The sequence below is a fragment of the Oncorhynchus tshawytscha genome, linkage group LG21 (genome assembly GCF_018296145.1).
Source record: "Oncorhynchus tshawytscha isolate Ot180627B linkage group LG21, Otsh_v2.0, whole genome shotgun sequence".
Classification (NCBI taxonomy): domain Eukaryota; kingdom Metazoa; phylum Chordata; class Actinopteri; order Salmoniformes; family Salmonidae; genus Oncorhynchus; species Oncorhynchus tshawytscha.
This window is the reverse complement of record NC_056449.1, coordinates 2,762,588-2,789,962: the sequence shown is the minus strand read 5'-3', so window position 1 is coordinate 2,789,962 and position 27,375 is coordinate 2,762,588. Positions and strand designations below refer to the sequence as shown.

The following is a 27,375-nucleotide window of genomic DNA, read 5'->3' as shown; positions in this document are numbered from 1 at the left end:
ATTGTTTCAGGAGGGGCACTCCCAGGCTTTATGATCAGCACACATGAAAAGCACACACACATACACTCACATAGAGCCCTCGCCCCAAACACACACACCCGCAAGAAGCACATAAATACAGTATCAACTGAATTTCTTATTATAGTAAACCACCAAGGACATTTCTCCCACTGTTAACTGCATGTCATGCTTTTTCACTTCAGATTCAATGAAGTGATTACAAGGTCACACTGACATGAAGACTACATAGAGAGAAAGAGAAGTTGAGCTAAATCAATTCCACACCTGTAATCCCATATAAGCTTGGATGTTTGTCATCTATGATTTATGATGAGTTCACCATAATTTCATGCTATTTGCTAAATCAGATTAAATGAGAAACAAAAAGCCCCTTCATGTTACTTGGCATTTACTCTCTCTTTTACCAGCGTTGACAAATGTAAGGAGAGCCTTTTTCTCCAGGCACTGCATGCTATTTAAAGACTAAACACAAGCCATGGAATTATATCACAGGGATCAAGACTAATGTTCACAATAAGGATATTGTGAATCGAGATACATAAATAATCTAATAGGGTTCTGGCTGTTCGGCACAGCAGTGGCCTTCTCAAGGAAACGAGGAGACAGGATTCCATACGCAAGTGATGAACACATAGGCTGTGTTTGAGAATGCATTGTTTTATTCTCCCTACCATAGCCGCGAGAAGTAGGGGTGCTGCAGCACCCCCTGAAAAATTGGAATGAAAAAATAAATATATATTAAAAATCCCACAAAAGTGGTGCACTGGGCCTTTACTAGTCCTGTATTACCGGACCAATATAGTTATCGGTAGCATGGGCAATTTTTTTTCATTTTCTTGTTGTAAGCCTAAGCATTCCTTTTCAAACATATTTTTCTTTACATCGCGGTAGGGGGTTGCACTTGCATCCACATATCAAGCAGTTACAATCCGTCACGCCTAAATAGGATTCCTCCTGTGAATTACTTCAGATGCAACTTTAAGTCGATGCCTTTTAAAAGCAAATGATGCCTTTTAGTACAAGGCTCCTTGCGGATTAAAAGTCAAACAGAGCCGTTCAGAGTTCTTAAGTGTTTTCTTCTACAGTACATAGTCTTTATGTTGCCTTTGAGTACGCAGGATTGACTGTGTTTCCAGTTAGCCTAGCATCTATCATCATTAGAAGTTAGGGAAACAGACCTTAAGAGAATGTGGCCTTTAGCTACCCATGCTAAGTCTGGGATAGCATAATTTAACAGGACCTGTGGTACAGTAGTATACACTGAGAAAGCAACAAGGTCTTGACCTTGAAATCTGCCATGGTAGTCTAAACATGGAATTTTCCACCATTCTATTTTCTCTACTCCTTCATTGACAGCAACAAACTTGCTCTTGACACACCGGTGTTCTCACATTCTGTGTCGTTTCATGCAGAACCAGTCATAATATTTCCCATAGACCAAGACACAACATTCATACCAAAACATTTGAATTCAATAACCATCCATGTCTTTCATAAAGATTGGAGTGATTTCATGGCACGGTTTGATGCATTTCGTTCTATGCAGGTTGAGTGACAAAAAAACAGAAGGCAGTTATTACCTGTTCATTTAAAGGACCTGCAGGTCTTCCTCCGACATCACTCCTCTGTGTGCCACAATCCTCCAGCTACAATTCAACGAGAGAGAGAGAGATTTATTTTTTTGATAACGTCAAGGTTTCTGACTTAGGAAATCCAATGACTGAATTCCGGTGAAAAACCTAAAATATTCAGTGTCTAGCTAGCTTGCATAAGGCTCTTAACCCCCCTATTTTAAATATTTAGCCATGAAAATTAGTCCACTAAATGACCCTGAAAGAGTGAATGGCTGAATCAAAAGCGTGCAGCGAGTTCTTCCCCCCTGGGTTAACACAGAATGGGTTAAAAACATGTTCTAGTCAATAGATGTTAAATGGTACACGTTGCATCTCCAGATGCGCTTGAGGATGCTTGAGGATGAGACGGCGGAAATCCATGTAAGCTACAGCTGAGACAGGCAGACAGGAGGAGAGAGAGCAGTACAGCCAGGCAATCAGCCCTACTGACCATCTGTAATTAATTGGTAGCCGGGCCACTCTCTAGGATTCTGTCTAAACTCATTAGAGCTGCCTTCTACATCACTCTCACCAAGAGAAACACATGCATGGAGCATGTCAAGATACATACAAAGGATGCATCCCAAATGGCACCCTGTTCCCTATATATTGTACTACTGCTGATCAGAGGTAGTCAAAAGTAGTACACTATATGGGGAATAGGGTGCCATTTAGGATTCAGCCTATGTGTGTGTATCTTGAAATGCTCCATGCATGTGTTTATATTGTTCATTGTTCAAGTTTTATTGTCATGCACACAGGGTTGCCAGGTCTCACTTAAATTTCAATACCAATGATCTCTCAAAACCCATCCCTTAGGCCTGAAAACTAGTGACTACATTTTTTTCCGCAGCAAGAGCAGAGTTGCCACATTTATCCAATAAACCCCCTTTCTATAACGTTATCAAGCGAATTAAGAAGGAATATCGACGTAATTTGTAATGACGTAAACTAAGAAGCAAAATTTGTTTTTCCATCAAAATAATAATTATTGCGAGCTTAAGAATCAGTTGCAAGAGAAAATATATTTTGCCCTTATTAAACACACCTGATAATTTCCATCAATGGATATCTATTTAACTTGTTTTGACTGCTATGATTAAGCAATAAGGCCTGAGGAGAAGTGGTATATAGCTAATATACCACAGCTAAGGGCTGTTCTTAAGACACAGCCCTTAGCCGTGGCATATTGGCCATATACCACAGACCCCTGAGGTGCCTTATTGCTATTACCAACGTAATTCGTCATTTTTTGTCATACCCATGTTACATGGTCTGATATACCATGGCTTTCAACCAATCAGCATTCAGGGTTCAAACCACCCAGTTTATAATTGGAAATAAATCCTGTTTGCACATGTGCATAACTATAGATAAATCTGACAGCAGAGTTTGAGTGATGAAAGATGGACAGAGGATCTCGAAATCTCTGTGCAAGAAACACTTGGACGATCTTCAAAAAATCTTAGGCTATTTTCGCCCCAGTCCTCTCAATAAATTATTTATGTTTTTTATTTTGAATACATTTGCAAAAATTTCAAAAAACCTGTTTTCATTTTGTCATTATGGAGTATTGTGTGAAGAATGATGAGGACAACATTTTATTTAATCCATTTTAGAATTAGGCTGTGAAGTAAAGTAATGTGGAAAAAGTCAAGGGGTCTGAATACTTTCTGAATGCACTGTATAATAAAACAGAGAGAACAGAGAATGATTTGTGGGCTATTGCTCAGCTGATGGCACATTGAACTGACTCAAAACCACCGCACACCTTAATGATCCCACTGAACATGACTGTAATAGACTCGCACAGACTGACATGGCATCTACTGTACCGTACTGCAGTCAGGTAGGCAGGTGTGGCTCATCCAGAGCCACTGAACTGTGGGAGATTAATCAACCGAGTGTTTGAATTAAACCGTCTAATTAAAGTCCTCAGAACGACACGACAGCCCTTTACCTCGGCTATAGGATGCTGTAATTGTCACTGACTTCTCGCCATGGCGCTCAGCCCAGCTCCAACTTCTAATCATGGGAAATGTCAATACAGCAGAAAAAAGTAAGAGATGTTTAATTATTTTCTTTCAGGATGGTCCCGCGGGCAATTTCTTTCTGATCTTCCATAGTGTTTCTAACTTCATCAGTGGCGGTAAACGCTACCTTGGTGGATTTAATCACCAATGGACTGAAACCTGACACAACTGAAAGTGCTGCGTCAACACCCTTCATATCAAATGCATATAAAGCAGTTTTTGTGGAGGAACACGTATAAAATGTTAACCTGCACCTGGATTAAATATGCATTGACCTTGTCACAATGCATTTTTCAGAGCTGGTTACTGACAAAACAAAGTGGGTCCCGTCCCAGTGAAAACCACAGTGTTATGTGTTATGATGCACAAAGCAGGTTAACAGACTTCCGACACACATTATGTATGGACCAAAAATGTCTACCGAGACTAGAATCTAGATCATATTGGCCCATGACAATGCTATTTGAACTTCAGGAACTTACAGCTTGTAGCAGCTTGTAAAGTACAGTGTTATTACACAAGAAAATAAATATTTATAATCCTCCTTAGGGATCGGGCACAAAAGACCATCAAATCAGCACATACTTGTTAGGTTGTCTGCCTATCACATGGAGCAATACGAGCGGATGAGAATTGAGTGGGTAGGGCAGGTGGTCTACTACTTTTTTTTTTTTTAAGTGTTTTTTTTATGGAGGGGGGGTCAAATTTGCCAGCTACCTGTTTCTTGTCCCTTCTCTTGCTCCTCTCATTGAATAGACCTCTGTCATTAGCTTCAGTCTCCTCCCTCCATAGCATTTCCTGTAGCTCTGGCCATTGGAACCCAGAATCCTGCAGCTGCCTCCTTTGTTGCTGTAACACAACACCACAACGTCATTAAACATAGCATAACCTCATTCAACAGAATATATTTTCTCTCCCAATTCTCAATGCGACATCACAGTCCAACACGGCACATGACATCATTCTCCATCCATCTGTACTGTACATCAACAAAAACGCTACAGAACACACCATAGCTCTGTATGCAGACCTAATACGACATACAGTATCACGTCAGTCGTCTTTTGTGCAAAGCAAACCACACAAAAGCATCACTCCCGAAAGCAATCCCTCCGTATTTGGAAACCCCAGTATAATACTCTATATTGTTCTATAACACAATTCTTTGGTTTGTTCAACACAAAAGAGTCCTTCTCATTTGAGCCAAATAAACAACAGGAGGGAGAGAGAAAAAGAGAGAGCCCGTTAGTCTCTAGCCAGCCAAGCTCATTTGCTGGCTGGGCAGCAGGTGTTTGGCTCTGCTGCTCTGCTCGAGAGGGCTGCAGAGAGGAGCGGAGTGTTTCAACTAAAGAGTGTCTCTCACATCCTCCAGCCTCCTGCGCTGCTCTTTCTGCTGTTGGATCCTCTTCTGCCTCTCGGCCAGCAGCTGCTGTTTGTACCTCTCCTGGTCCTGGAGCTGCTGCTGGAGGACCTGCTGCTGTCGCTGGGCTTCTGACCGGCTCTTGTTCTCCTGCTGCAGACGCAGGAACTCTCTCCTTAGAGTGGACTCCCCCGGCAGGTTCACTATGGAGCTATGGATACAGGACAGATTATGGTAGCAAGGCACATAGTGAGTGACGGGCAGGAGTGAGGAGGCACATGGTTATATGGCTAGGAGTAGAGTTACACACAGGAAGGAACACTTGCATGCACACGCACACAAATATATTTTTTATAGTCACCGCCATATGACGCTCTGTGTCCAGCTAAGGGAGCACAAGCAGGAGCGAGCACCTGGTGACATGCTAATGTCTTCATGGACACGCCCATGCATTCACACACTGTGCACTCTCAGATGAATATCCTTTATGACAGTTCTCAGGGTCAAGGCCTGCATTAGCTATTACATAACCAGTAAAGTGAGGACTAGTCACAGACAGGGTCAGCTGGCTGTTGGATGGATGTAGATGTGATGTCAGACCTAGAGTCTGACCTTCGTTGCAGACAGTGTAAACGCTGTGTCACCATACCTGGGTTCACCTTCCTCGTCATTCATCTCCTCCTCCTCGTCCTCACTGCCGCTGTACTCATACTCCGGGCCCTCTGTGGACAACATGTGACTATTTCAGACATGAGGGATGCATGTAATCCCAATGATACCATCATGCACATGACTCTACATACTGAGGAAACAAGTGTTCTAAACTGTACAACACTTTCACACATGCTGTACTGTTCCCACAGTTAGCTAGTCAGTTCCTCCTCTCTCATGATCTGAGCAGGGAAGGTTTCAAGCATCAGTAAACCAACCTAATGTCTCCCCTCCAGGTGTCTCCTGCAGTTAACCGACATGGAACTAAAACTCGTCATGAACTGTCTCTCTCACTTCCTTTTCTTCAATAGGATTGCATTCCAAAACGCTTGTCATAATTGACTAAATACGTCTACATATTAAGTAAGGCTCATTCTTCCTTCTGAAGCCTCATGAGAGATTGTGAATTACACAGAGAGAGAGAGAGAGAGAGAGAGAGAGAGAGATGCTGGCCTCAGAGAACGTTTCTAATTCCAAGTCAAACTCTAGTAGGTTATGAAAACAGGGTAATGACTGAGTGTATCTGCTGCGTTAGGAGCTGCCGCTATCAGCGTCTCACATGGTCTCACTACAGGCTTGGCTCCTCTCTAAAGGGTCATCTCTCTGTCCGTCTGACCAGTTAAGCAGAACGCCAACCAACAAACCAACGGCACAGGGTCGAGGAAACTGCTGTTTTGGTATCGGGGCGAAGCCTGGAGGCTCGGAGGGCGCAGGCAGGCAGGGAGACGATGTCATTATGTGGCGTGGGGAGGAAGACGGAGCGAGGGAGGCCGCTGGGGGTGTGGTGCAGTCTAGGAGATGATTAAACACGGCTTCCTCCGAGGCGCATTCCTCTCACATGACACGAGTGTGCAGTCTCACTGTGAGAGGGCTGACAAGGAGCAGTCCTGCTGCTGCCTCTAAACCCAAATCCCACCACATTACCAGTGGATAATGGAACCCTTCATTAGAACCTTTCATTAATGACAGTCATACAGTAGCCTCTCCCTAGGCCTAGAGACATTAAACACAAGGGTAAACAGAGAACTGGGAGACAAGATTGAGAATCAAAACACCTTTCTACTGCCACTTTCACTGTCGCTGCCAGTGTGACCAAAAAGGCCAAAAAGTTGCCCCATGGTCATTGGCAGCGCAAGGTATCATACAGCACTAAATCATGATATTAATTATAGCCTTGACTGCCAGACTCAGTTGTTGAGTGAAACTAGGTAATCTCTGATATTCCATTATGACAACATGGTCTCACCTTTGTCTCTCTTCTTCCTGGTTCTGTCCAGGTGGTCTTTGAGCATGATGCGGACCTGCCGTTCGTTGGGCAGGTCTTTGATGAATGAGTGTCTCAGGAGGGTTTCTGTGGCGGGACGGTGGAGGTAGTTTTTTGCCAGACAGCTCTCCACAAAGGTCAGGAACTTTTTGGACCTGGAGAGGACAGAGGGTCACAACTTACAGGCTCAGGCTGTGTCCGAGATGGCACCCTAACCCCTATGTAGTGCACTACTTTTGGCCAGATCCTCATGGGCTATAGGGAATAGGGTGCCATTTCAGACACAGCCTCAATCAATTCTCAATGTATGCCATGCAGCTGCTGGTATGAATTAATATTGAATTATCGAACTCCATGGGTTCAAACACAAGGCTTCACACATTACGAAAGGTAAAAAACCAAGGCTGCTGAAGACATGTGAACAGGAAGACAAAAGCTTATCCACTTTCCCTTCCCATTGGATATAAAAGGCCTTATTTTAGAGCATTGCATGCAGTCAACCTGTTACTGTGGGGATTGTCATCTCACACTGTGATGCTAAAATTACACCCAAGAACGTGACAATAAACAATATGTGCTCAGCCTGAACTAATGCTACAGTACACAAAAAAACAGTAAGATAAGGGGTGAATAAAGGGACATTGTATTGTGGCAGTTCTGTTGGCAGTAATGTTATCGGAGCGAGCTAAGAAAGAGAAAAGGCTGTGTGTAAGGGAAAAGGAAGGCGAAGCAAGGCTGTATGAGTTTTGGCCACTCTGGGGAAAACATTCCTGCTGTGTTGCTGAGGCTCTGTGGGGCGTGGTGTCGCTAAGCGAGAGAGGCTGAGCTGTCTTTCTTACCATTTCTTTGATTTGAGCTTGGGGGGCGGGTTGCGAGGAATGAGGAACAGGGCTCTCATGGGATGCATGTCACACAGGGCTGGGAACAGAGACAGACACAGACAGAGAAACTATGGTTGCGTCCCCAATGGCACCCTCGAGGCCTTGGTCAAAAGTAGTGCACTAATGTAGGCAATAGGGTGCCATTTAGAACTCATACAGACAGACAGGGGATCGAGGTTATGAGAGGCTCCATTGTGGCCTAATCACATGGCAGGGGATGGAAGAAGTGTTCCACAATGTTGTCAATGTTAGGCTAAAGTCCTGTCCTGTTGCCCTTGGCCTGCTTGTTGTGTGTGTTTACTACACAGTCCTACTACAACACTGTTTGTTTTTCATTCAGTGATTGTGAACTCCCTCTCGGTCATGGTGCAACACTAGGCTTAACAGACACCAAACAGTCATGAGTTTATTTCATATGTTTCTCTGTTTTTTGACTCAAGGATTTTCAATTTCAAAATGCGAGAGAACTGTCTGACCTCCGAGACATCATTGTGAGCCCAATCACTTTCAATGACACTTGGATTCAGTCCTTGACTGGTAATATGGACTGCAATATCTGACAACTCTGTGAAGTCACTCACAGAGAGAGAATGAAAACATACAGTGAGTTAATCCAACAAAACTCTAAACTAGAACTTTGCAAGAGTAAAAATACAGCATAATAACATAGGATATGCTTAAAGGGATACTTCAGGATTTTGGCAATGAAGCCCTTTATCTACTTCCCCAGAGTCAGATGAACTCAAGGATACCATTTGTATGTTTCCGCATCCAGTATGAAGGAAGTTAGAGGTAGTTTCTCGAGCCAATGCTAACCATAGACATCTAAAATTGCGCTAACGCTAGTTAGCAATTGCACAAACGCTAGGTGGCAACTTCCTTCAAACTGCACGCAGACATACAAATTGTATCCACGAGTTCATCTGACTCTAGGGAAGTTGATATTTTGACTTCATTGCCAAAATCTTGAAGTATTCCTTTAAAAGAAAATAATCTTTAGAATTACAGTAGAGCATATTAGTCATGGCCTCCAAATTCTTAGATGTGTAGGAGAAAGCGAAGATTCCTTGACGAGACTGCAAAGTGTATGGACAGGAGGGGAAGGACAAGGTGACACTTACGTGGTGCTCCTTCAGCCATCTCCAGAGCTGTGATTCCCAGCGACCACAGGTCACTCTATAGAGGGGAGAGTCATCCAGTCAGATCCACTCAACAGACAAGCGTGGGGACTCATCTTGACAAATCAATCAATGTCAGATGTTTGTTTTCACTGAATCACATTTGGATATTTGGCCACAATTAGGCTGGGAAAATACTAGTTAAGTTAAGGTGAGTGTTCATGGCCATCTTTATTCCAGTTAGCTCATATATTAGCTGATAAGCAGATTTTGTTATGTTATGTAGTTTATCAAGTGGATTTTTCTCTTCAGTCGCGTAGTAGCCTGTCCTACTCCCAAGCCTATGACTTGTCTAATAATCACTGATCAGAAACACTTAGAATGCAAAAATGTAGCCTAAATCTAATGTATTATTTTGCTCTTGACTCACGTAGTAGCCTTATGTAATCTATCCACCACCGAGCTGTGAGATCGCATCCTTTTTTAGTTGTTTTATCGTAACTTAGCCTACTTCAATATAATCAATCAATCATTAATTAATTAATGTCATTACACAGCATACAAGTCATTCATGCCTTGAAATACAATCAAGCATTTTTTTTGAATAATTAAACAATACATTTAAAAAAGTAGATTTTCTACCAAACATCCATTTTGAATAATGGCTCAAAAGCCCTGTTTTAAATGCATGTTTGATTAGGAAAATATTTGTGTCAGTTATGGGTCTACATTCGATAGTTTACAAGGTCCAGCAAGGCACATTAGCAGGGCAGTCATAGGGTGCATTTTGTTAGGATGTACTGGCGTTAACAGATGCTATAGGAATATGGGCTTCTCCTGATACAGAGATGTACTGCCTGTCGTATTCTTGTGGATCATCATTCTCCCGAGTTCACTCGAGTCTATTCGTATCCCAATTTGAAACATTTCAATCATCAGAAAAAAAAGTTGAATCATGGTCACAAATGTCGTATTAGGCTAAAAGATGCGCAGACACGCACCACTTTTCTTTTCTCTAAACAGCACGGTAAGACCAAAACCCGCCCGGCCCGAATCAATTCACAGAATTTGTGCTGTCGGGCCCCGTCGGGTTCGGCCTCAGAATGAGAACACACATACACACACACACACACACAAACAGCATTTCCAGTAGAGATGGCGGCCTCTTACCCTGTAGTCATAAGTAGAGTCTGGGTTCTCGTCACAAGCAATGACTTCAGGGGCCATCCAGTACGGAGTCCCAATAAAGGTGTTCCTCTTCCCTATCGTCCTGTCCAGCTGAGCACTCACCCCAAAGTCAACTGGCAAAGACAAGACACAGTGTTCAAACAGATTAAACCACATCTACAAGGGGAGAGCAAGCAAATACTGAAGTGACAGTGACACTGTGGCTGTGTAGGTTGTGAGTTGAACTTTGACCCTGTCTCCTAGTCCTTACCCAGCTTGACCTCTGCGTTCTCAGTCAGCAGCACGTTCTGGCCTTTGATGTCTCTGTGAATGACGTGGTGTGAGTGGAGGTGAGACAGGCCCTGTGTTGACACACACAAACACACACACAATATCAGGACACGACACACGCATGCACACACATTGTACACATCACATGATTTCTCTCTCTCTCTCTCTTGGGGCTTGGGAGTTGTCCAACAGAACAGGCACAGAAATCATACACTGCTTCAAAGGAGTTAAAAATAAACACAGGAAGTTTATTTTATTTAAGATAATGACTTCACCGTGCTTCGCAGCTATCTGCCCCTGTGAGCCATCGTCTAACCCTCCATTACCGTTCTACCATAAGTTTATAAGCAAAAGCTCCAAGTCCAATGCAATAACGCACCCACTACAATATGGTCAATATAGGATGAGAAGAGCTCTCTGAAATGATTCTCAGGACCTTTACATCTCCCCAGGGGTTTGTGGAGAGTCCTATTTAAATGGCTTATCTCCAGCAGCAGTACTCACTCTGAGGACCTCCCTGCAGATGTAGGCGATCCAGTCTTCTTTCAGGCAGTTCCCTTTAGTCTTCTTCACTAGGTCAGTGACTGAGCCCGCCCCACAGTACTCCATCACCAGCTACACAGCAAGGGCACACACAGACACAGAGGAAATGGCTCAGACAGATGCCAGACCACCAGCAGAACCCTGTTACTACAACTGCGAGGCCTAAAACACACGCACATCCAGATACAACTTGGACTTTAGATGAGTTAAAGGGCTCTGAGGTTTCCCTGGTCAAGTCACGGTGTCAGGAAAAACTCCTGGCCCTTGTTATGCATTCTGGAACCATGTTCTGCATACCACAGGAGGTTGGTGGCACCTTAATTGGGGAGGACGGGTAATGGAGCGGAATAAGTGGAATGGTATCCCATTTTTTCCTGACACCCTTCCATCAGCTCCGTTCCAGATATTACTATGAGCCCTCCTCCCCTCAGCAGCCTCCACTGGTGCATACTAACCTAAAGAAGCTGTATGAGCTGTACATACATATAGATAGAGATACAGGCTCTCTTAAAGATGATGGCGTTATTGAGATGAGATGATTGAAATGAGGAGAAATCAACAGAGATGGAAAGCAGCCACTCACCCAGAGCTGGTCATCCTGACCTGCAGGACTCTTCTTCACAAAGGCACCATAGTATGTAGCTATATTCCTATGATGGGAATATGTCTTCAACATATTAATCTCTAACTTTATTTCCTCTTCTTCCTCCTGCAAACAAAAAATGATATTACATTGTTTTTAAATATCAAACTTGACAACGGAAAACAGCAGGCTGTAATACAGTCAACCCAAAACCCAGTGAGTGAAAACCCTGCTTCTCTTGCTGCCCAAGCACATAACAGTTACAGTTGACTTTTAAGCCAACATTCAAGTTAAACAGAGATGGTGGATATGTGCTGGGCCCGCCATACTGGTGACCCACAAGCCTGCCAACACAATTGCAATCAACAGCAGTGATAATTTCATCACTGGCTCAGTCTCTACCAATTATGGCATGTGGGCTTGGGAGTCCATTTCAGCATTCATATTTACATTGCATGGGGCACTAAGGATATGTTGATTTGCTTCTTCCCATACACTCTACTGATAGACCCTCACTAAGGCTAAGGGAGGGCTCATGTAGCAGAGTCCGTCTTTGGCGTGGAGATAGAAACAGACAGCTCCTCTTTAAGAAGCAGTAGTGTGTGTCAGAGGGGCCTGAAGGGGATTTGTTTCTGTGTGAAGCCTTGGAAAAGCATGACACACTTATGCATTGCGTTTCTATTCCCTGGGTTTTTCATACTGTAGTAGGCCTATAGTCAATGGACTGTAACGTGACACTGTCTTTCCTGACAGGAAAACCACAACATCCCTTAGCTACTGCCCAGAACATATCTTAGAAATTCAGCCTAATGTGCTTTGATTTGGTCAAAATATGTACATCTACTGTAGACTAGTTCATTCCAAAAAAAAAGTAAAAGATTTGTTTACAGTGTATCTTGTGCATATGACCAATTAGACTTTGATTTGATTTACAGGAGATGATAGGTTGTGTGGTTTAATAACGATACTGAGCTCCCAAAAATAATAACAGGATAATAAAAGTGTTGTTTTCTGCCAATTCACATATTTAACAACAAATACACACCCAAAATAGCCTACTATATAACAATATGACTGGGAAATGACCTTTTCCCGAAACGGTAGCAGCACAACAGGTTTAAATGGGGACACCCGGCAGTTTTTCTCTCTATTCTCGCCTTACCAACAGCCTCCCTGCTCCTGTCTCCTGACCCCGAGAGAAACAGCCATTCCATTCAAGATAGGCATTTGACCCTTCATACAGCTGAGTGACCTCTCTTAAAGAATGGTACCTTTCTGTCCTGGAAAGGGAGACAACCACATGCCTTCACTGAACCTTCCTTTCCCTTTAAATCAAACCAGGAAGAAGAGAGGACATTCCTGCTCGGAAAGGACCCGGCACAGCTGCTCTCTGTACAGGACAATGTCTCAATCCCCAAGAGGGGTCGAGGCAAGTGACCGGGCTGCGGCTGGGCCCTAGGTCTGGGGCCAGGCAGCCTGTGGAGTAGGGGCTAATGAAGGGGGAGTGAGGGAAGGGGAGTGAGGGTGAGGGTAGGGTATGGGGGGGGTTTAGTTATGTGACTGTCAGGAGGGATGTGTTGAAGCAGAGAGTAGGAAGCCTGGGCCCTGGGCCTTCAGTGAGGGGCCATTCAGTTTTACAGGAAATGTCCTGCTATTATCGCCCTGGGCAGATAGACAATAGAAGATGGACAGGAAAAGGGCAAAGGCATTTGTGTGCTGAGAAGAGAGAGATTATTGTCCGAGAGCCTGTGGCGTTATCTCCTCTGCTTTTACTCTCTGGGGTTCAATACAATGAGCTGGGCCTTTTAAACTCATCTCGGCACCTCAGACATTGTTTACGTATTAGGCCAATACAACACCTTTAGTTTCAGCCAGCAATTCAAGGCTGATCTAATAAAAAGCAAGTCTAGATCAAAACACAGATATTGGAGAACTTAATATCAGTTTTAATGCTATGTTTTATGATGATACATTTGAAACTGTGCTGTATTGATTAACTGTGTCTTATATTCTCTGTTGAGTAAAATAATAAGTTGTTCTTCGTGCGGTGTGTTGAACTTCAGTCACTCTATACAGAATTTCAGATTGCACTGCAGAGACTGATACTGTTGATCCTTCCTCAGGTCCCAAAAGTCAGATCTTAGTTTAAAATATACCTCAAAGCCACACAAAAAAAAAACGGATTTAATTAAATCTTTGGCCATGTACACATTGCGCTATTGTAATAATGCTCCTCTTTGTTCTTGTAGCGGGCCAGGAGGGCCAAATCAATCAGTTTCTATACAGTACATAGTCTCATCACCAGGTAGCTTTATTGCCCTGAGGGGAACGAGATGATTAAACTTTCCCTGAACAAACATGGCTCCCAGTGTTCTCACCTGCTGATTGACAGCTCAGGATATAATAACCTTTGGTGCGCCGTGTTAACCGGGCCTCATTTGCATTTCTTAAATAAAACACGGTCTTTGAAGGTAAACTGATCTGAGTGTGAAACCCCTCCTTGCCCCTTCGACTCGGCAGAGTGGCAGTCCCACGGCCGTGGCCCTCCCTGCCTATGTCTGGGTGGCTTTTCAGTGCAAGGAGCAAGGGATGGAGACAGGAACCAGGAAGTGGCCTTCTTACCTCTGTCACGTCCATGACCTTGATAGCAGCCAGCTGTCCCGTCTTCACATGTCGCCCCTGTTGAGACCCAAGGACAGTCAGTGGAACAGTTAGGGACAGAATGGCCATCGGACGCCAATAATATCTAAGACAATCGAGGACACTCAAAGTCTATGATGATGATGGCGAGTATACTGTGAAGGGTCATTAAGCAAATTTGGTACTGTGACCCTAGAACCTTAGGTTACAAAGTCACTCAAGACACATTGGAAAAAGTAAGACAATGAATTTAGTGTATAATAATTACAGTTGGGCTACTTGCACAAACATTATGCAGTAGTTAAGGTTATTGTTGAGACAACCACAGCATTTTATGAAACATATATTTTTTAAACATACACATCATTCAATACAGGGCAACAACCATACTGGCAACCGCAACGGAAAGTCTAGCGCCTAAGACCATGTCTACCAGTCAGGTGAGGTAAATTGAGGAAGGGGAAAATGTAGCTATTTCTGTAACTGAGTCTGGTGGCAGAAAAAGAGGAAGAGAGAGGTAGGAGAGCATTTTTTAAAAACTTTGTGTATGTGTCAGAACCTAAGGAGCAGAAAACTAGATACAGCAACTCTTAAAGCAATTATTTGTGAAAAGTGTGTAGAGAAAATGGAACACGGGCCTGAGCTGGAGCAGTACATGTTTCACTAGACTGACCTCCATTGTTTGTTTATTTGAAAAATGGCTCATATCATCCAACACAATTGACTGTTGTCTACGGAATATCATGTACATATGGCGAGATTGAGTCACTTGAAAATACCACAAAATGATGTTATCCACCTGAGAAATCCCAGTTTTACTCCACCAATCTTGAGAACAACTCTTATAACCTATGCTAAGATTGTCATTTCTTATTTCACATACAAAAGCGTACTATATTTCATATGTCTGATTTGGCAAGCAAAAAGTCACACTTAGTATGGTGTAAGAGTTTCAGTAAAATTCTAAAGAGAAAATGAAGCAATACTCCTTGTGAATCTAATTCAAAGAAACAGTTACACTGTCCATCCTGAAAACTGTTGCAATGAATGTCAATTTGTGGGGGAAAAAAAACAATCCCCACGTGAAATGTTTTTCTTAACATATGAGTCAATATCCTATTCTCAAATCAGGAGTGTAGCGAGGAGCATTCAGGTGGGAAAATCACATAATCAATACAATGCATTTAGCTGCGTCTCGTAAACCAATAAGAGGCTTCTGTAACATTCCCATTGACTGCAGCCATCTCGTCTATGTTCAGTCACAGCACAGTGGGCTGAGGCATATTGATGTTCGTCCATTGCACTTTACCGTTATTTTGCAAATGAATTTGCAATTTTGACAGATTCCATACATTTGAGTTACTTATGCAGTGGAGTGAATGTAATGACTATGACGGTTATTCTCCAAATTAAAAAATAAACAGAACACAGACTACAGGCATAGCAAGCACTTATCATCCAGTATTGTTAATAGCACTGTGCAGTTTTGCTCTAAATGCTAGAATCACCTATCCCCGAGGAGAGAGGAATGGTCCTGAACTTTCATATGTGTCTATGCTCACTGACAGAATGTGACATGACAACTGTAATACAGTGCACTTGTGCACATCTGTAATAAAGTGTACGATGGAGAATAATTGATGAAGATAGTTTCCCATGTTAAAGCTTGGCAATGCTGCATATACACTACGGATGATTTATAAAAAAACTCAGCAAAAGGTTCAAATCACATTCATGGATATGTAATTTTGTGACAACAGAGCTATTTATTTTAACAACAGTAAGAGGACAACTGTGACCAACATTCCTTTTTTTAATAAGAGGACAGAATGCAAGCAGCATATGTGTCTTTCTTGCCTCAGTGCATTTACACAAATTATTTTTCCTTACTTTGTCATTCGGAATTACCCACTGCAAGCATTATGTTTGCACATACGTAGCAGATCAAAGACTACCATTCCATTCAATTGTATCCAGGAAGAGCAATTCACACAGCTATACCAGGTGTGAACTACTCACTTCACCCCACAACACAACAATGCTCTCACTAGTCTGGTGTACAGTGCCTTCGGAAAGTATTCAGACCCCTTGACTTTCCCCCCATTTTGTTATGTTACAGCCTCATTCTAAAATGTATTAAAATGTTTTTTCCCCCTCAATCTACACACAGTATCCCATAACGACAAAGCAAAAACAGGTTGTTGAACATGTATTACAAATAAAAATGGAAATATACCATTTACATAAGTATTCAGACCCTTTACGCAGTACTTTGTTGAAGCACCTTTGGCAGTGATTACAGTCTCGAGTCTTCCTGGGTATGACGCTACAAGTTTGGCACACCTGTATTTGGGGAGTTTCTCCCATTCTTCTCTGCAGATTCTCTTAAGCTCTGCCAGGTTGGATGGGAACCGTTCCTGCACAACTATTTTCAGGTCTCTTCAGAGATGTTCGATTGGGTTCAAGTCCGGGCTCTGGCTGGGCCACTCAAGGACATTCAAAGCCACTCCTGCGTTGTCTTGGCTGTGTGCTTAGGGTCGTTGTCCTGTTAGAAGGTGAACCATCGCCCCAGTCTGAGGTCCTGAACACTCTGGAGCAGGTTTTCATCAAGGATCCCTCTATACTTTGCTCCATTAATCTTTCCCTCGATCCTGACTAGTCTCCCAGTCCCTGCCGCTGAAAAACATCCCCACAGCATGATGCTGTCACCACCATGCTTCACCGTAGGGATGGTGCCAGGTTTCCTCCAGATGTGATGCTTGGAATTCAGGCCAAAGAGTTCAATCTTGGTTTTATCATCAGAGAATCTTGTTTCTCATGGTCTGAGAGTCTTTGGGTGCCTTTTGGCAAACTCCAAGCGGGCTGTCATGTGCCTTTTACTTTATGGCCACTTTACCATAAAGGCCTAATTGGTGGAGTGCTGCAGAGATGGGTGTCCTTCTGGAAGGTTCTCCCATCTCCACAGAGGAACTCTAAAGCTCTGTAAGAGTGACCATTGGGTTCTTGGTCTCCTCCCTGGCCAAGGTTCTTGTCCCCCGATTAATACGTTTGGCTGGGCGGCCAGCTCTAGGAAGAGTCTTGGTGGTTCCAAAATTCTTCCATTTAAGAATGATGGAGGCCACTGTGTTCTTAGGGACCTTCAATGCTGCAGAAATGTTTTGGTACCCTTCCCCAGATCTGTGCATCGACATGGCTTGGCTTGTGGCTTGGTTTTTGCTCTGAAATGAACTGTCAACTGTGGGACCTTCTATAGACAGGCGTGTGCCTTTCCAAATCATGTCCAATCAATTTAATTTACCACAAGTAGCCTCCAATCAAGTTGTAGAAACATCTCAAGGATGATCAATGGAAACAGGATGCACCTGAGCTCAATTTCGAGTCTCATAGTAAAGGGTCTGAATACTTATGTCAATAAGGTATTTCTGTTTTTTATTTGTAATACATTTTCAAACATTTCTAAAAACCTGTTTTCGTTTTTGACATTATGGGGTATTGTGTGTAGATAGTTTTATTTCCCCCATGTTAGAATACAGCTGTAACGTAACAAAATGTGGAACAAGCCAAGGGGTCTGATTACTTTCCGAAGGCACCGTATTTTACCTTAACAAAACAGGAAAAAGGGAGTGAAATGCATAAGGAGAGAGAACACTTTGGTTGTCTTTTAATTCACAAGATGCTTTCTGTACTCTAATATTATGGATATTACGAGTATAGGCAGGAGATTTAGCTATCCAATTTAGATCCAAGCTACCTATCTAAAGCAGAGTTTCTAACTCAGCTTTGAAAACTATGAACACATCTGGGAAAACCTAGAGAGAGTTTATCTGTTGGTAGCTTGCCAGTATTGTTCCAATATATCCCAATGGCAATTGACAAGACACCTACTCGTTCCACAAATGCAAACGTGGTGTCTAGTATCAATCACATTCCACTGGGCAAAAATTGATTGAATAACATTGTTTCCGCATCATTTCAACAACAAAAATGAAATGTGATGAAGTTGAGTCAATGTGGAAAACTGTTTGCAAAAAGTCATCAGCCTAAGGGATTTTTGTATTTTTTTCACCCAACTTGTAACCTAAATCTAATGACATGGTGATTTTTTGTTGTTGTTGATTTAACATTGAATTCACATTAGACAACTCAAACAAATGTAATTCAAAACTAGACGTTGAACTGACGTCTGTGCCCAGTGGGATAGTATTGTGCAGCTGCACTGTTGCACAATATGCTCATCTACGTAACCACAGACTTGCACATCCACAGAAATGAGGGATCACTAATCACTCACATATGTGATAACGATCCAAACCACAGATTGCCTTGGAATAAACCCCTATTTTATTTATGTACAGTTTGCAATAAAAAATAAATACACATGCAAACCTTTGAGTGCCTTTGAGTGATAGCATGTTCATTGCCATTTCCTGCCATTGACTGCCCATGTTTATCTTTGATAGCTGTGTGTACTGTAGGACATCAATGTGAGAAGATACTAGAGAGCGGTCTGTGCAGACTGCTGTTTGGCAGTTGGGCAGACAGCAGCAGGCCACACCATGTGAACAGATTTCTGAAGCAGACACTCAGCACCAGGTTCAATTAGGATGTGGGCCAGTGTTCCCCAAAAGCACGGGCAGGAGTTAAAATGGACACAGCTTCCTGTGCCAGACTAGCAGAGTGAGAGAGCAAGCACATATGGGAAAATAACAAGAGCCCCATAATCAAATCTGATTAAAACATGATTCTCTTGAACAATAATAATGAGCTGAAAACTGTTTGGGCTAATGACCAAATACTATCAATAGACTTCTAGGCAACGTCACTAATATTTACTTTGATAATAGTCTGATCAGAATAGGATTTTTTTAAACATTTTTATTTTATTTTTTACAATTGCTTTACATAATTACAGATGTATTTGACTTCTGTAGAAAAACATGTTAGTCACAAGAGGGATTGTGGCACACAGTCTTGCATTGATCAAAAATGAGTCTTAAACATTCAAGCTGGCTATGTTCCATTGCCACAGGCAAACTCTCCAAATACAAAGCCAAGCTTTTATAGAGGCTATTTCAAAGGGAAACAAAAATGAAGTTGGTTAATAAACGGTTGAAAAATGCTTTTGGTGGTCAGACAATTCACCATCAGTTGTGGGCACTGCAGAGTAGACCATTTTTTTACAACATAGAGGAATAATTCCTTGGGTTAGTGTGATGTGAGACATTGAGACCTTGAACATGCATTACATACAGTAGGATAATAGCTAGGTCTCAAGCTCACAAAACGACTGTAGAAGTAGCAGATCATTTGATTTCCCATTTACAAAATGCTTCTTGTTGCATGCCAGCAAAACCTTTGCCCAACATGTCAGGTTAAAGTTCAATAATAATACATGTACCATAGTCAACTATTTATTCATGTTGTAAAAATACACTTCACTGGCATTGTATGCATGCTGCCCCAGAGTCATTAGTATTTGACAAATAATGATTGCAAGCATGTGCACATGATCCAAAGCAAGCCATAAAGAGACTGCATGAGAGCACATTCCTACTGCTGATCAAAGGAGAGGAGAGAGAAAAGAGCAAACTGTCCACTAATCGGCCCGCGGCTCAAACCCCTACAACCTCTTCAGCATTCCACACAACACACAGTCACAGCATGCTCTCTCTGAAACACATTCAATTTGTGTGTGAGTGGGGGGGGGACGCATTGCATAAATCACATTCCCCATTCTAATAAAGAGACACTCGAGCAAGTCATCCAACAAAGAGAAATTGATCGGCTCCTAAACCAAATGTGAAGGGCTCACTTTAACTACTGGCATATGGAAAGTATCCATCTATATTATCTTTTCACTGTCGATATTTTCTGGGTTCAATCAACACTGAAACTCAATCTGCATGGTAAAGACCTAATCTTGTGCAATGAACCTCTCATCACAATACACTTCTTATCAACACCTTAGTAGTGTTGATGGAAGTGCCACTGCCTTTCTTCTGATGGAAATCTGCTTTTTCTCATTCACTACTTTCTGCTTGGTCATTAGCTACAATGCGATGGGAGATTATGGGCTTCACAGTTGGGTTAGGGAATAATGAGGAAATCCCCCTTTGGACAGAAATATCTCCACCAGAGACAGGCTGCCCCCCAGTCTCCAGGGTACAGGGGTTATCACCCAATACCACAGTTCCTACCCCGTGCGCATGGAGGGCATTCTTCTTCTTTCCCTACCCAAACATAGGTCTACTTGGTGGTCACATCTCAAATGGCACCCTATTCCCTATGTAGTGCACTACTTTTGACCAGAGCCCTACGGGAACTGGTCAAACGTAGTGCACTAAACAGGGAAAGGGGTGCCATTTGGGATGCATACAATGAGCCCACATCTCAACACCACGGCGGGGCCCTTTCATGGCCCTTCCAGAGCTGAGGGCACTGGGATATCGTCACCAGATCCAGGCAGGCGTCCAAGTGGTTTGAACAGTGACTGCGGTTCAGGAAGTGTGTGTTGAGAAAGACGCTTCCTCTCTGTAGGTCAAAGTGGAGCCTGCCTGCTTCGTGATGATTCCCGACATACTGGGACTTTCTCAATATCAGACCTTGGAGGCATGCAAGTGACGACAGCTCGCCAGCCTTGCATCACTGTCTTGCTCTGTCACTGCAGTGCAAGCCTGGCCTGACCCAATTTTTCACACTTCATGAGTTTGCATCTCGCAAGATAGGGAAGTACCCATTTAAAAGAGGAATACGCCCTAGATGTAGCCACCCTAAGAACAAAAGGATGAGATATTTCTATATGCAATGAGACAGTCATATTACAATAGTATCTTTGAACCCTACAAAACTAAATGCAACTTTTGAACATTGAAAATGGCACGGATTAAACCATTTACTGTACGGCTAATAATTCCACACCCTTGATTACAGTATCCCAAGAAGACACAGATGAGATCACTGGTGCAACAAATCACAACCCATCTCCCACTCATACTAACACAGGAAGGTCACATGATAAGGTTCACCCTGGGATAAGTGAGAGAGATCCTATCACACAAGATCCTCTTTTAATATGAGGTATCTCTAAATGGACCATCCTATTTTGCTGCCAAAAAATATGAAGATCCCAGAGGATAAACGACCTCAGGGAAACTACGCTCATCATGTGACCCCTTGCTTACAAACCACCCTTTTAACCAGCATGGATGGGTCTCTGTAAGATTTACTGGGGGGTTCTAAAAATGAAACCAGCGAGACACAAGATAAGAACAACAAGAGAAACTTACTTACAAGAGAAAAAAAAAGAGTATTCAGCGTTTAACAATGAGATGATAACAATGCTGTGTTAAATAGCAAAACAGGACAGGGTAAAAAATAGCCTCCCATGTAAGTGAAGGCAGACTGGAAACAATAGATCAACACTAGTGCCAAGTCAGCTTCTTCTGAGCATAACAACAAACCAGCTACCTTAGAATAAAACTGCATGGTATTATCAGTATTATATGAACTGAAGCAGTGGAGGCTGCTGAGGGGAGGACCGCTCATAATAATGGCTGGAATGGTGCAAATGGAATGGCATCAAACACATGGAAACCACGTGTTGGACGAATTTGATACCATTCCACCTATTTTATTTGTATTTATTTTACCTTTATTTAACTAGGCAAGTCAGTTAAGAACAAATTCTTATTTTCAATGACGGCCTAGGAACAGTGGGTTAACTGCCTGTTCAGGGGCAGAAGGACAGATTTGTACCTTGTCAGCTCGGGGATTTGAACTTGAGGTTACTAGTCCAATGCTCTAACCACTAGGCTACCCTGCCGCTCCAGACGTTTCCACGAGCTAGTCCTCCGCAATTAACGTGCCACCAACCTCCTGTGAACTGATGTCATATTCTTTTCTAACAGATACCATGAACGAGAAATAATCAAAGAATAGTAAGTAATATGTTGTTTGTATTTTGTGTTGCTTGCAATTGCTATTAATAATTTAATTTGGATACATACTATCTCATCTTTCATGACGTATTATGGACTGGAGTGTTGAAGAACAGACATTGAACATAATTTGACAAAGGTCACCAATCTGAGAGAGTTTACTGGGTGGACATTCTCATCAGTGTTTCTCTTGGCATGACCTCTGCCATTTCCACTGCTCTCACCAAAGATCACACCACACATCATGCTAACAACAGCATAGCTTTGCATTGCAAACTGCTGAAGATCTACCATGAAGTGTACTGTAAGACTGAAGAAAATTAGATGCTAATTTTACCAGTGTATTGCTTTGGGACACAGATAAAGTGATAGTCCTTTATTAAGGCCTTCGAAGAAGCAGAGAAGCAAACTAGACTGTTCTTTGTTTTCTCAGCCTGCCAGTAATTGTCACGTCTTATACATTCAACATGGAACAAAACTGTGGCATCGATCAGACATCTACCCTGAAATCCCAAGGGGACGGATGATTAAAACCGAGACTTCAGACTGTACTGAAAAACAAGACTCGCTGCCTTCAGAACAAGCCCAGTAAACAATTTCAAAATCAATATTTTTCCACAGACGCGCATTCCCTGTGATGTTCTATTTTCAGAACGGGTAAATTGGCAGGAGAAAAGAAAAAGAACAAGATTCTGAGAGGAGAGGAAAGCCACAGATGCCCTGATGTAGTGGCTTCAAAAATAAAATTTCCTTTTACATATGTAGGATCTTAATGTGAGCCAGTTTGCTACAACAGGAAAATAATCCTTGAGCAACAGGAAATGTGAATTATTATGTGGATTATAATTAATGTATATTCTTGTAAGGGGTTGATACACTTTTCATATGGGAAAATCAAGTTTGAAATTTCTAAGTAGAAATTACAAACTTCAGAAGCCTTTTGAAACCTCAAATACACTACACATTTGACATTTCCTGCATTTCAACAGGGTGATCCAATTAAGATCCTACATCTGTACACTATGACCAATGCCCTCTACCTGTCTGTAGCCAACAACCACTACTCTACTAACGTAATGAATCTATGCTGCCTGCAGAAAACACCCACAACCTCATGTTTCTCAACAATAACCAGGTTTCCATCCAACATCTTTATGCAAGTAAAGTACATGCCGGTAAACTTTCCAAATGTCAACAAAACAAAATACGCTAGACAAGGTGGGATCTTTTTGTGCCAAAATATTGATATAATTACCATCATTTCGAAGTAAACTTGGGAGTCATGTGATGATATGTTGTGTGGTCCTCCACTATGACTCGGGAAAGCATACAGTTTATTAAGCGACAGTTTAAATAAGCTATGATGAACTTCATAGGATGGTGAAAGTGCACTGTGAGGAGCTTGATGCTCCTTTCCAATAAACACAGGGGGTCTTATTCTGGTGACATGATGATCAATGCTTGGCTGCCGTTTGACCAATAAAAAAAATAATCTCACCATGTAGGCTATGCCCGAATTGTATCTGCGAGCTGTTGGCTAGCGCGCAAGTGCCAAGAACACCCGTGGGCACTTTTAGCTTTAAAAAAAATGAAAATTGTGACAAAACCATTAGTAAAGTTAAAAATGCAATGGAAATCCATTTAACCTGTATTTTTTATTCAGTAACAGCAAAAGTTATTTTTGCACTAGGACATCACAATCCGCAAGAAGTCAATTTTATGGAAAAACATCTCTGGTGATAAAATGCTCGTATTGTTTTTATGCAGATTTTAGAATATTCACATGAAAATCTGCCACAAATTGGATAGAAACCTAGCTACAGATAAAATCTGATGCACTTTTTGGAAGTACATAATGTGTTATAAACCACTTAGATGTGTTACACCACTTCAATAAATGTGTTATTATTTATGGTTTCACAGATCCTCAAAATGATTCTACAGCTGCACCACTGAGAGTATCTTGACTGGCTGCATCACCGCTTGGCAAGGCAACTGCTCGGCATCTGACCACAAGGCACTATAGAGGGTAGTGCGTACGGCCCAGTACAACACTGGGGTCAAAATCCCTACCATCAAAGACCTCTATACCAGGCGGTGTCAGAGGAAGGCCCGAAAAATTGTCAAAGACTCCAGCCACCGAAGTCATAGACTGTTTTCTCTGCTTCCACACGGAAAGCAGTACCAGAGTACCATGTCTGGGACCAAAAGGCACCTGAACAGCTTCTACCCCCAAGCCACAAGACTACTGAACAGTTTATCAAATGGCTACCCGGACTATTTACATTGACCCCTTTATTATTTACTTACCTTAATTGTTTTGCACTGAGTCCCTTACACTGGCTCTATGCACACTCAATAGACTCTACCCACAGTCACACATACTACACTGACACTCCAACACACACACACACGCGCACACGCACACACACTAAATCTACTCACATCCTCTCACAAAACACACACACACTTGCATATTGACACCACACACACACACAATGACACATAGACACACTTCACATACGCTGCTGTTACTCTGTTTATTATATATCCTGATAGCCTAGTCACTTTTACCCCTACCCACATGTACATACTGTATTATCTCAATTAGCTCAACTACCTCGTACGCCTGCACATTGACTTGGTACTGGTACTCCATGTATATAGCCTCGTTATTGTTTTTATTGTGTCGCTATTTCCTTTTTTATTTAGCAAATATTTGGCTTACTTTTTAACTCTGCATTGTTGGGAATGGCCTCGTAAGTAAGCATTTCACTGTAAAGTCTACACCTGTTGTATTTGGAGCATGTGGCCAACAAAATTTGTAATAACTTAATATGATTGTCTTTGAGTTAGGCCCACCACTTTCTTTAGATTATTCTAGTGAAACAAAATGATTCAGAGGTTAAAATCCAAGAAACAATCAGCAATATTTCTCATACATGTAAACAATACAGAATGTATGACCATGACTTAATAAACACATTAGAGGGAAAGTGTTTGGCTGGGTAATTAAAGTGCACAGTACTACTAAACATACTTCTTGGATTTTATATAACCTAAAGAATGGCTAGGAATTTGGAAAGTACTTTTCGGGTAGTTTGAGTGGAGGATAAGCTATTGCTCTGTGTAAAGTCACTGTTCCTGTTAACATGGGGCTGAAACTGTGCACTGCACACAGAAGTGGAAAAGGACACTAATGGCCAACTCTGACATTGATCCACATGACAGGAGGTGTATTTAATTCAGCTGAGATACCTGCAGAAACTGACAGGCTGTGTACTACATCAACAAAACATCACAGTCTATTTATTGGTACTATGTTAACTAATGTGTAGGGACTTTCGTGCAATTTTGAATATAACTAGACGAAATGTGATTTTCTCCAGTGATATTAAAATAATGTACACTTGATAATGATAGATATTCTTTATGTTCTTTGCACTGGATCTTGAACAGGTTCCTTTCTTGTAAATCAAAGGCTTGTGCAACCTAAGGTATCCACCCAACTGCTACCTTACCCACTGAGTTGACACATATGTGAGAACGTGGCAAGAACTACTCAAAAGGCCCAGCTTTGTCAAGATCATTTAAAACACCTCAATGGTTTAAAAATAATAATAACCACAAACCATCACTGAAGCGTTCAGTTAAGCTGATTTCGATAAGGAAGTTGACTCCACCCAAGAGTGTTGAAGATGCTTGTGTTGGTAAGCCAATTTAGGTCACAGTTTCTCTCAGTGTTTCTTCTCACTTAGTGAGTGCTTTCATGGGAACTACACCAAGTTTCATGCCATCAACTGCTGACAGCTATAGTATTATGAGTAGTATTGCTATATTCATTTTCTTTCTTTTTACTTAAAGATTAAGAGGGTGCCATACAATGTTTGCATAGTATATATTGCTATATGCTCCTTAAAATGCAAATCATTGCAACTGACAACACAACTGCAATTGTAATCATGGTCAAAGACAAGAATAGGAGAGTGGGTCTGACACAAACTACAAACCTTGTAGACTTGCCCATATGTTCCATTTCCAACCACTTCTACCAGCTCAAATATTCCGGCAGGATCCTGAAACAAGACGACAACATTACATTACTTCAAATGAAATGGAAGAGCACAAAAATATACAAATAAAGTAATTTTGAATTAACCTTATGTTTAATAATATCTGACCTTTAGGTCATCATGGTTTATTGCATGGCATAGCTGGCTACAAGTATGTTCCATTTGTTCACACTTGTAACATGCCAACATGTCATATTACTAAATCTTACTTAAAAAAGTTACTACTTCTGAAACAGCTGTAAATCCAGTAAACCAAAAACATATTAACTTCTGAAAGCGAAACGAACCCGAAAACTGTAAGATTCATGGTTTCTTAAAAGCCTACTGTGACATGAAAGCTCTAACTTTTTGTAACAAAGTAGCTAGCTAACTTAATTTTACGTAACGTTTCCTAAAATGACTTAAATAGAGATTGAAACTGTGTAACCCACATCTGCAGCAACAATGTTTACACAAAGGTCTGTCTACATTTCAGTTAATTAGACTCTGGCATATCCAGAACTCACCCTCAAAGCAGAGAGATCAATATTGTCCAGACTTCGTGTTGTGCAGTCTCGCGCCATAGCTATGACTTTGTCCGACTAATGCGCCTATAAAGAGTACATGTACTTGATTTTGCAAAAGTTAACGGTTTCGGCGTGTCAGTCCATACTGTACTGTTTCTGCAGCGTCTCTCACTAGCAACCAAAACAGGGGTGTAATCATTAGTACAAACAGTTGGTTTCTATTGGACAAATTCAGGTAGGTTCCTCCCCGTTTCGTTCCGTTTGCTTAAATTTAGAAATGTTTTGAAACCAAATTGGCGTAATGAATACGCCCCAGGAAACTTCTCAACCAGCGAAACCCGGAAAATTCCGAGGAAGCTTTAGCCCTCCCTACTCTCCCGAAGAAAACCAAATTCGAAAAGTGAACTTTTCTGAACAACTTTATCCCCTGTTGAACAACTTTATCCCCATGTTAAATGCAAAATAAGTTGTTGATTGTTCAACGCTTCAGTTAAAAACAAGTCTTTATAGTTTTACCAATAACACAAAATAGTTGGCCAAGCATAGTATAATGTTGTTGTATTACTGCAAAGGAGTGATGTTGATTTATGGTGGGAAAAATGACAGTCACATATCCTACATAATGATTTCAAAT

General features: G+C 41.8%; 1 protein-coding gene across 5 annotated transcripts in view; it reads right to left on the bottom strand.

Moving 5' to 3' along the window:
• LOC112220702 (mitogen-activated protein kinase kinase kinase kinase 4-like) overlaps window positions 1-26,940 on the bottom strand; it is a 57,475-nt gene extending 30,535 nt beyond the window's left edge. For 2 of the 5 annotated variants that reach the window (XM_024382545.2, XM_042302866.1), the window contains exons 1-14: window positions 26,742-26,935; window positions 26,173-26,238; window positions 14,208-14,264; window positions 11,586-11,711; window positions 10,964-11,074; window positions 10,440-10,530; window positions 10,172-10,302; window positions 9,005-9,059; window positions 7,842-7,920; window positions 6,985-7,157; window positions 5,677-5,749; window positions 5,031-5,238; window positions 4,385-4,516; window positions 1,602-1,667 (exon numbers count right to left, since the gene is read on the bottom strand). In XM_024382545.2, coding sequence (XP_024238313.2) covers window positions 1,602-1,667; window positions 4,385-4,516; window positions 5,031-5,238; window positions 5,677-5,749; window positions 6,985-7,157; window positions 7,842-7,920; window positions 9,005-9,059; window positions 10,172-10,302; window positions 10,440-10,530; window positions 10,964-11,074; window positions 11,586-11,711; window positions 14,208-14,264; window positions 26,173-26,238; window positions 26,742-26,798 — 1,425 coding nt within the window. In that variant the 5' untranslated portion in view covers window positions 26,799-26,935. Of the gene's footprint in view, window positions 1-1,601; window positions 1,668-4,384; window positions 4,517-5,030; window positions 5,239-5,676; window positions 5,750-6,984; window positions 7,158-7,841; window positions 7,921-9,004; window positions 9,060-10,171; window positions 10,303-10,439; window positions 10,531-10,963; window positions 11,075-11,585; window positions 11,712-14,207; window positions 14,265-26,172; window positions 26,239-26,741 lie in introns of those variants that run through there. The other 3 variants (XM_042302868.1, XM_042302867.1, XM_042302869.1) reach the window with 2 other exon arrangements.
• Window positions 26,941-27,375: the final 435 nt, after the last annotated feature.